The 10,797-nt window shown below is 43.4% G+C and overlaps 1 protein-coding gene across 1 annotated transcript; it reads right to left on the reverse strand.

Moving 5' to 3' along the window:
* Positions 1 to 203: 203 nt before the first annotated feature.
* Positions 204 to 7,527, reverse strand: LOC145402191 (glutamate receptor ionotropic, kainate glr-3-like). The gene is made up of 6 exons (XM_080274309.1): positions 7,419 to 7,527; positions 4,407 to 5,446; positions 3,391 to 3,590; positions 2,510 to 2,753; positions 602 to 751; positions 204 to 495 (listed from the first exon to the last, which is right to left on the reverse strand). Exons 1-6 carry the CDS (start codon positions 7,513 to 7,515, stop codon positions 385 to 387), a joined length of 1,842 nt encoding a protein of 613 aa, XP_080130435.1. The 5' UTR covers positions 7,516 to 7,527; the 3' UTR covers positions 204 to 384.
* Between the last annotated feature and the right edge of the window lie 3,270 nt (positions 7,528 to 10,797).

Raw genomic sequence — 10,797 nt, forward strand, 5'->3', positions numbered from 1 at the left:
CCGTCTATGTCTGCGTGTCTACTGTATGTATGGCTGTCTATGCCTGTCTGTCTCTCCATCTGTCTGCATGTCTCTGTCTGTCTCTCCATCTGTCTGCATGTCTCTGTCTGTCTCTCCATCTGTCTATCTCGCAACTGTCCTGTGCACATGAAGGTTGAAGGGCACATGTAAACAAAGTAGTCAGATGAGTGTTTATTTCCAGCTTACGTTAGGTGTACACAAACTTTTTTTTTTTTTAAATTTCGATGCAGCATACATTTAACTGTGCAGTGGTGATGTATATTACTGCTTATTTTAAAGCTTATAGTATTTGCGTGGCCCATTAAGGGATGAATGAATAAATAAATAAATGTGCTATTGACGTCACTTGAGCCCGTGTGTCAGCTAAATGTAGCGTTCCAGCAGGAAGCAGATAGCAGTTAGCGCTAAACCAATTCCCAGCAGGATCAAGGCGCCCTGGAGGTGACCCATGTTCAACACCCCTGTACCGCGAACCTGAGGCATAAGGAAGAAGGAGATGGGTTGATGGGGTTGATGAGTATTTTCTTTTTTATTCTCTCTCTCTCTCTCTCTCTCTTTATCCGCGCATCTGTTCACTCACCACTTGCTCTCTGCCAATGGAGCTCCCAGTATGCATTCGGTACACCTTGGTAAGAATGCCCATCTCGAAAAAGCGTTGTTGGAAGGCCGAGATGATGGGCGTGTAGGGCGTGTGTTTAGGCAGGAACCAGCTCAGGTAGTAACTGTACAGCTGGAAGAGGAAGAGAGGAAGATTATGCCTGCCAAAGAGGAGGAGGTGGAGGAGGAGGACGATGATGATGAAGAGGAGAAGTAGGAGGAGAAGAAAAATAAGATTAAGGCTTAGGTACTAGGCAAGGGACATTAATAGAGACAGTTATTTTTGTCAGAAGTTTGAAAGTTGGTGGCAGGTGGTGGTGGTGGTGGTGGTAGGTGGTAGCGACCTTCATCGACTCACTTGATGTAGTGCTGCCTGCTTCTTCCTAAGTCTTTATTACTCATTTTCTGTGTCTGTCCTCCTCTCTTCCTATTTCTGCCTCCTGTCACTTTTTATTACTCTTCTTTTTTTTTTAATGAGGTGGCCTTACATTAAGTGACAAGCCAAATGCTTTCCAGTAAGCCAGGAAACTATTTACAATGCTGGGTGGTAACCATATAACCAACCCATATGTGTTCCCTACGTGTCAACAAGTGGGTTGGTGGAAGGTTGCTCCCCCACCCCGTAAACAACTAACTCAAAGATAAACGGCCACTTCTTACGGGATTATGGCGTCTGGCGGTAGACAGAGATATATGTTAGAAATTCGTGGTCAGCTTTTCCCTGTGCCTAAAATTACCCAACTGGAAACTAACCGACCTGAACCAAACGCAATATTAACCTACCCTACCCTACCCTACCCTACCATAGCCTATCCTACCCTACCGTACTCTACCCTACCGTACCCTACCCTACCGTAGCCTACCCTACCCTACCGTACCCTACTCCACCCTACCATAGCCTACCTTACCCTACCCTGACCTAACCTAAGCTTACTAAACTCACCCTTAACCCAGCCTAACAACCCAGTCTAATAACAGAGAGAGAGAGAGAGAGAGAGAGAGAGAGAGAGAGAGAGAGAGAGAGAGAAACATGTCCTCCAACAGGTAGACTTTCCTGATATATTTTTTTTTTATGTAGTCGCTGAAGCATAAGGCGTGGGTGTCCTGAAAAATAAATAAGTAAATAAAGGAGGTAAACATAAAGATAAAGCGCGGAGTTTACTTTGTCCTCCGTCATCATCATCATCACCGTCATCATCTAATCCTGTGTTGCCCCATGAGGAAAGTAGAGGCCTGGGGCTAGGCAAGTTGGTTCTGACATATGAGTGACCACCCTCACTCATCCCTGAGTGGCATTACGTGAACAATAAACCCCAACCATCCCTTGGATATAAATCTGCACAGGCTCAATCCGATTGGAGCACTTTAATTGTCCACCAAACCACCAGGCACCATAATTTAGTTATATGGTTACCACCCAGGGTAATAAATGCTTTCCTGATGTAGTGTACAGGAAACCATTTGGCTTGACGCTCAGTGTAGAGTCACCCGTAGATAGAAGGAAGAGTAAAGAATGAAGTAAAGAAAGACAAGAGGAAGAAAAGAAAGAAGGAAGAGAGGAAAGGACAGGCATCCGAGAGCAGCATTACATCAAGTGAGTGAAGATAAAATTTTCTGGTGGTTTTGTTCCTCTGCAGCGTGAACTAGAGGAGCATATGATAGCGTGGGTGCCCTTCACAACATAAATAGATCAATAAAGGAAGTAACACAGGCCAATAGATTAGATCAAGAAAGAAATTTGCCTTGTTTTTCTGAAGATAGTCATTCCTGGTCACTTCTCTCGAGGTAAACAACATGGGTTTCCCCCCTCCCCCTCAGAGAATAGTAAAATAAAATAAACAGCTTAATAAAGGCTATAAATCAGTCAATAAAGAAGAGAAAGAAAATTTACCTTGTCTTCGAGAAAATAAACCGTCCTGGTGACTTTGTGCCTGTGTAGGTTGAACACGAGGAAGTCACTGGAGCATATAAGAGCGTGTGTTCCCTCCATCACCTTCCCCACCAGGTAGCCGTACGGGTCCGCCTCCAGGAGCACATTGTCCAGGAACAACCTCCTTCCCAGGGTGGCCAGGACCGGATTCTTGGACGACTTTAGCGCCGGGGGTACAAAACTACCGTAGTTCAGCATGGACGGACTGACGCAGAGAAGGGGAGGCTAGGTTAGGTTAGGTTAAGCTAGATGAAGGCGACTACCCAAGGTTAGGTTATATTGGATTTCATTAGGTTACTTTGTTAAATTTGGGTAGGTTGTTAGGTTGGGTTTGGTTAGATTTGGTTTTTGGAGGATTTTAGCCCCGGAGGATACAAAACTGGCGTAGTTCACCATGGACGGACTGGCGAGGAAAATGGGAAAGAAAATAAGAGGTTGATGAAATATCTGTTTAAACTACAAAAGCTAAAGACTGCGAAGAAAACATTGCCAAGGGAATGTCAAGATGAATTCCACACAGCTACAGTACTATTTATAAGTCTGTGCAAATTACCATGATAATTAATGTGCAAGAAATGGGATCCCAAACTCTGTGTTTATATGGTTTACGTTTGACCCCATAAATCTCTATCAGAAGGCCTGAACCAGGAATATGAAAAGGTTGTGTGAGGATATTAATCCAGTGAAGAGTTGTATTATGGTTGAAACAAACTGATGAAGGAATGGCACGAAACTGAAGAATGTTTTGAGGGAAGAAGAAACTGAGTGTGGAGATTAACTACTACTGCTATTACTACTACAACTACTACTACTACTACTACCAGTAACAGCAGCACCCTCACATGACATGACTCTTGGACAGCTGTTCTGCAGTGCGTATCCTGGGCGGGAAGGCCGGCACTGTCAGCACGGTAATAAGGTTGCTCATGTAGGCGGCCGCTAAGATGTCCACCGCCACCCACCAGAACACAAGCCATACCCGCGCCCACCACGCCCTTATTTCCGCGTCTGGCATTGGTTGGTTGACTATGCCGCCTGATACCTAGGGGGAAGAGGAAAGTGTATGTGTGTGTGTGTGTGTGTGCAACGTCCTGACACACACACACACACACACACACATATATATATATATATATATATATATATATATATATATATATATATATATATATATATGAGCCTCAGTGGTAGAGTGTGCCTCTGTGGTACAGTGGTAGAGTGTGCGTTTCGTACACAGGTGAACCAGGGTTCGCGCCCCGCCAGGGTAATAAACTTTGGGAGTGTTCACCCGACCACGTACTGCATTGGCGGACACGGGAGGTGCTGTGGATGAACCGGTGTCGCTTACTATAAAGTATGCTTGCACCCAGTCAGCTTGCGCGGGCCGATTACGCTTGGTTCACAGACTACACACACATCTAAAGCCACTACAATTACACTTACAAGCACTTCTCACCCTACTTACAATCTCTATTTACACTCCCTCTTCTGTCTTTCCTTCATTCTTTCCTCTTCCTTTTGCCTGTGGTTGATTTTATACTGAGTGACAAGCCAAATGGTTTCTTGTACACCAGGAAACCATTTACTACGCTGAGTGGTAACCATATAACCAAATTTTGGCGCCTGGTGGTTTAGTGGGAAATTATAGCGCTCCAGTCGGATAGAGCCGGTGAAGGTTTATATCCAAGGGATGGTTAGGGTTTATTGCTCATGTAATGCCACTCAGGGATGAGTGAGGCTGATCACTCTCATCTTAAATGTCAGGACCAACTTGCTTAGCCCCGGGCTCCTACGCTTCTCACTTGGCAACGTAGGATTGGATAATGAATGATGAATGAATGAATGACACTCGGTTTACCTTGAAAGCAAAACCAACTGGATCATCGGTGTAGCGCATCCAGTAGACGAGAAGGGAAAGTATGGAGGCGCACACTATGGTGGTGACGATTACCAGGATCCACATGAGGGTGGAAAAAGGGTACAGAATGTTTCTCCAGAGGGGCAGGGGCAGGGGCACACGGACGGCGATGGCAAAGTAGTTTTCCCAGTACGGGTAAGTCCAGTCAAACTCCTGGGCGCTCTCTTGTGTGATTTGGTTAGAACTGAGCATCATGTGTTTACCATAATACATGAGTTGACCCAACATCCCATGCCATGTCCCATTGATCTTGACGCCCCATTGGTGGTTGAGGACCTTGACGGTGATGAAAGTGAAGTTAAGCTTGTCCCCCATCATCTGCAGGATATCTGGGTTGCCTCCAGTGCATTTGCCATCCTTGTCGTAGTACAGGAAGGGGTTGTCATAGCACACTACGGGGACCTTCAACACCTTCCCGCCAAAATCGCGAAAACGGCCAGGGAAAGCCGACCTGCGGCTCTTCCTGGCTTCAGGATCCCAGGCCCCCATCGATGTCCGTATGAGGAACCTGCCCCAAGAGCTGCGCTTGAAGGGCATGCTGGTGAAGGCCACGAGGTGCAGTTTTCCTTGATGAGAGACCAGCTGGAGGAGCAAAATAAACCTCGAACGTTGGAGGACTGGTTGGGAAAGGACGGACGTGGTGTTGAGGTGCGGGTTGAGACACACAAGGGCCAGATACCCGGGATTCCACTCCATATTGGCCCCAAGGAGGTCGAAGAACTCTGTTGGATCCTCGTAAAAGACTACGATGGCCGTCAGGAGGGAGCCTTTGGTGTTTTGGGCAGGCAGGGTGTTGTGTAGAAGGGAGTCCTGGGTGGAGAGAATGACGGGTGTGTTGTGGGACGCCTCAGCAGCTCTTATGATCCAGTTCAGGTCAATTAGGAGTTGGCTTTGGTCATCTGGCACCAACAGGATGTCATGGCCCCGTAGCGGCTCCGACACCAGCTTGGCAATGGCGTGTTGACCGACAGTCTGTCCAGCTGTGTGAAGGAGAAACAGAGAAGATTAGGCAAGGTTAGGTTAGGTTGGGTAAGGTGAGAGACAGAAGCAGTTTAGTTAGGTTAGGTTAGATTGGGTTGGCTTAGATTAAGTTCGATTAGTTTGGCTTAGAGTGGGTTAGATTGGGCTAGCTTAAATTGGGTTGGCTTAGAATTGGTTAGATTAGGTGTGATTGGGTTAGGTTAGGTTGGGTAAGGTGAGATGCAAAAGCGGTTTAGTTAGGTTAGATTGGGTTGGGTTAGGTAGGGTGGTGTTAGGCTGGGTTAGGTTGGGTTGAGCTTAGTTAGGTTAGATAGGGTTGGATTAAGTTAGGTTAAGGAGGGTTATGTTGGGTTCCTAGGGTTGGATTTGGTTAGGTCAGGGTAGGGTAGGTTAGGTCAGGTTGTTAGTTTAATATAGCAGCTTAGGTCAGAGTACTTTAAATTATAGTTACATTTATAGAAGGAAATAAAGAGGTAACTGTAGAGCATTATTTAGGCCATACTAACTAACGATTTAATTAACCCCTTCACTGCCACAGAAACATTAAACTAAAAAAGAATGAAAGGAAGAGTATGATGGTAGCATGGAGTGAAGAAAAAATAAATAAATAAATAAACGCGTTGTGTTGGAGGGGTAGACTATTTTATCATTAATTTTGATGGAGTAATTAACTCCTCAGATAATTTTGGAATGGGAGAAAGGTAATTATAGCCTTCATTAACGTTATCAAAGTAATTATAGCCTTCATTAACGCCGTCAAGGGTAATTATAGTCATCACTAACGCTATCACTATACCCCATTTGATTGACCTGTGCAGCCGAGATGTATGGGGCGAGTGGGGTGTGTTGATTCGCGGCTGCTGATTGGCCGCCGATGATGTAAGTCTACAGCTCATTTAACACATGTATATTTATATTTTTGAACTGCCTGCATTATAGGCAGCCAGTTTTAATATGGAATAATTTCCGAAGCTAAAGAGGTCAATATTAACTTTAAAAGTTTACTGCTATCAAAGAATGTTAAAGTTGATTATAGTTTTATAAAACGATGAGTGACGTTTGAGTGACGTTTATACGGTGTACACCTACGTCCGCATGTTGCACTGTATCCACCCACGGTGTACACCTACTGTACGTCCGCATGTTGCACTGCATCCACCCACGGTGTACACCTACGTCCGCATGTTGCACTGCATTCACCCACGGTGTACACCTACGTCCGCATGTTGCACTACATTTACTTTAGTGACATCATCGGCGGCCAATCAGCAGCCGCGTATCAAACACCCTACTTGCCCCATACATCTCAGCTGCACAGGTCAATCAAAAAGATTATAATAGAACGCACTTATATCCCCCCAGAATAATCGTCTACGGATAGTAGTAGCAGTAGTAGTGGTGGTGATGGTGGTGGAGATAGCAATAGGAATAGTAGTAGCAGGAATAGTAATAGGGATAGTAGTAGTAGTAGGGATAGTAGTAGTAGTAGGGATAGCAGTAGTCAGGGTTGGCGTGGGTTGCTTCCCAGGTAGCTAGTCACTCACCCAGCGTATCAAGAGGCTTCTGCTAAGCTTAAAAAGAAAAAAAAAAAGAAAAAGAAAAAGGAAGAAAAATGAAAGGACAAAAAAGAGAAAGAAAAAATCATAAAAAAGATAAAAGAAAAACAAAGAAAGAACAAGAAAAAAGTTAATTGTTTAGAGGCAGCAAGAATAAACACATTATGAAAAAAAAAAAAAGCAAACTGAAGGGCAGTGAGAGAGTAACCAAGGAACACACTCGCGCCATTATTTCCGAATCACACCTTTGACCGAAAACTCATAACAACAAATGAAAACCACAAGAGTCCGGGCCAAGTCAATGTGAACGAAGTGTATTTACTTTTTTCGTGCAAGTTGATATGAAGGAAGTATTTACCCCCTTCACCGCTACACCTACTGAAGGAAATCGTCTGTGCAGCTTTCTGTATCTTACCTTTCATCCCGATCGCCGTCAGGAGGGAGGCGGCGACGGAGGGCACGGAGATCAAGAGGAAGAAGGGGAGACCAAGCTGCGTGGATGAGGCGGCCATCTTGACTGACTGACTGGCCATCTCTCCCGCCCCTCTCCATTACGCCCGCCTCTCCATGTCACCTAAACAGACAGACATTTATTGACATTTAAGCTACTCTGCCGTCTTGTGTGTGTGTGTGTGTGTGTGTTTTCAGTATTTCTTGACATTTGTGCTTTTGTTTGGGTGTGTGTGGAGGGGTGTTTGTTCCTGCCTAATTGCATCTTTACAGGAATGAGTCAAGCTCGGTCTGCCCCGTGTATTAAACCATTTTTCTTATACATATCCTTAAATTTATTAATAGTTTTGGCACACACTGTTTCGTTCGGTAGTGGATTCCACTGATCAGTTGCCGTATTTGGGAAACTGAAATTCCTTACGTCTTTATCGCCTCTTTTTATGTAGTTATTTGCAGTGTCCTCTTCCTGATGCTTCCCCATAGGTTATATATTCATTTATGTCTATTTTCTCTTTCCTTGAGATGCATTTTTATGGCATAATCATGTCTCCTTTTTTCCTTCTTTCCCGTAGTGTTGGTAGATTCAGTGTTTCTAGTCTTTCTTCGTAGCTAAGATTCTTTTAGCTTGGTATCCATCTTGTAGCGGCCCTTTGTACTTTTTCAATCTTATCTGTGTTTTTTTAGATGAAGATTGCAGACTACTGATGCATACTCCAGGGTTGGTCTGATGAATTATGTTATTATCATTCTCAGCATGTCTTCATTTATGTATGTGAATGCTATTTTCATATTGGCAAGCAGTGTGTACATGTTACATACCTTCTCAGTGATGTGGTCAGCTGGAGATAGCCTGCTATTGATAATAATCACTCCTAGGCCCTTCTCTCTTTCTGATATGTATAGGGTTGATTTCCTAACTTATAATAGCAATCTGGTCTTATCTCACTTTTACCAAACGTGTGTGTGTGTGTGTGTGTGTGTGTGTGTGTGTGTGTGTGTGTGTGTGTGTGTGTGTGTGTGTGTGTGTGTACTCCTTCCCCAGTCCTGTATTCCCTGACCTGACCTTTGTCCGTCCCAGTCTACCCCACAACCCCATCTGTTGTCAGCATCTCATTTCACCTTCATTATTCCTTGACCTTTTCCTCTCCACCGCCAAACACAACCAACCTTCTCTTATATAAAGGGTAGTTTGGGAGCTGGAAGAGTCTGATCAGTTATTATGGGACTGCAGCCAAAAGCATCATCATCTGCAATCATCATAGTCATCGTTATCATCATCATCATCATCATCATCCCCATCACTACCCTCCTTCTCCTCCTCCTCCTCCTCTTTCTCATCATCATCACTACCCTCCTGCTCCTCATCATCATCACTATCCTCCTCCTCCTCCTCCTCATCATCATCATCATCATCATCATCATCTTTTCCTTGCCGCCCTCAGACTATTTTCTCCATCTTAATCCTTCTGATCCAATTATATTTTTTCTGTTTAATTCCTTGTACATGCAGACGATTTTATTCAGCTTCGTGGAGGCTTTTGGAACTGGAGGGGTTAGACGCAGCCTTCCTTAACCCCTTCAATACCAGGCGGCTTTACCTGCTGAATAAAATCGTCTGGTAATAGCAGTAATGATGATGGTGATGATGATGATGGTGATGGTGGTGGTGATGGTGGTGGTGGTGGTAGTGGTAGTGGTGGTGGTGGTCGTGGTTAATAATAATAATAATGATATAAAAACAACAACAGTAGTCCAGGTGTTAATGGTGATAATTACACTCGCTGGCCAGGTGTAGTCAGATTGGAAGGTGAATTTGACCACACTCCTTTTACACTAACTTGGCCTAAAATTGCCATCTCTCCTTCTTGAATACTTAGTTGTAACAGTTAACACTAGAGTATGATGCTAGTCACGAAGAAGTGCTGTGGAAAAGATGTAGAGCCATAATATTGTCTTTTTCTGCTACTAGAACAAGCTGGCAAAGGACGAAAATCTGGACCAAGTTAAGATGAAAGAACTTTAGAAATTTTACGAGGCAGCCATTAGAGTCGTTTTAGCTTGAGTTGGCACAGATTTTCGTCCTTTTGCAGCTTACCTCATGTAGCTCAGTTGCAGAAGACAAGGCTGTGCGTCCTTTCCATAGCACTTCTTCGTGACTGGCACCATATTCTATTGCTAATCTACTGGTACAGCTCAGCATTCAAGATGGAGAGAAGGTAATGGGATGCCAAGTTAGTTAAAAAGTGCAGAGAGAGTTAAAGAAATAAATACAAAGAACATAGAGGGTAATTCTAGGGCAAGTTAGATTACATAGAGCAATGAGGGTAATTTTTGATGATAACTTTATGCCATCTTAGATTATAAAGAGTATTAAAGAGCGCGGAGAGAGTAATTTTAGCCCAAGTTACAAGAGTATTAAAGAGAGCATATAGAGTATTTTTAGCCCAAGTTACATGAAAAGCCATAGAACTGCCGTCCCCGCAACACACGAGAATCGAGATGCGTTATATATGGACCAGCCAATTACGTCAGAAAAATAACAATAACTAAAACCCAACCCAAACAGCTGCTCTGACATTCATGGCCCATTACAGGCCAGTTAGGTCCTGATTTGACTTTTTCAGGAACCATATTGCATTCGACCACCAAGACCCGCCCTCCTCCACTCCTGACCCACCGACGAAAAGAACGACTGAGGAAAAACTGAAAGGGAGAGAAAGGAAAAAAGTAGAAGAGAAAACTGCTTCCATTACTTGGGTACCTTTTACACTGCAGTTTTTTTCTTTTCTTTTTCTTTCTTTCTATTTCTTTTTTTTTTTTTTTTTACATCCGTCAGTGAAGTTGAAGGAGGTTATGTATTCACCCGTGTCTGTTTGTCTGTCTGTCTGTGCACAAGGTGTATATATATATATATATATATATATATATATATATATATATATATATATATATATATATATATATATATATATATATATATATATATATATATATATATATATATATATATATATATATATATATTTTCATATTTCTGTGATATCAGGTGGATGGATGGGCAGTGGGTCAAGGAAGAGTTGCTTAGATTTTGACGTGGGTCTGGATGCAGGAGTAAATCGTTAATTTTATTAGCGTCGCCGGGGCTATGCATTCTCTGAGATTGTGTAACCAGGGAGGACTAAGACCATACAAATAATTAACTCCGCCGGAGAGAGCGAGAGAGAGAGAGAAAAAAAAGTGACGTTGAACAGATAGAAAAAAAAAAAAATATTGGTGCTGGTGGAGGTATGCACTCACTGATGAACCTTCTAGTTTTCTTTCACTTATCCAACTCTTGGCATTTT

The sequence above is a fragment of the Coenobita brevimanus genome, chromosome 57 (genome assembly GCF_032717465.1).
Source record: "Coenobita brevimanus isolate Jiangsu-jjx chromosome 57, ASM3271746v2, whole genome shotgun sequence".
Lineage (NCBI taxonomy): Eukaryota > Metazoa > Arthropoda > Malacostraca > Decapoda > Coenobitidae > Coenobita > Coenobita brevimanus.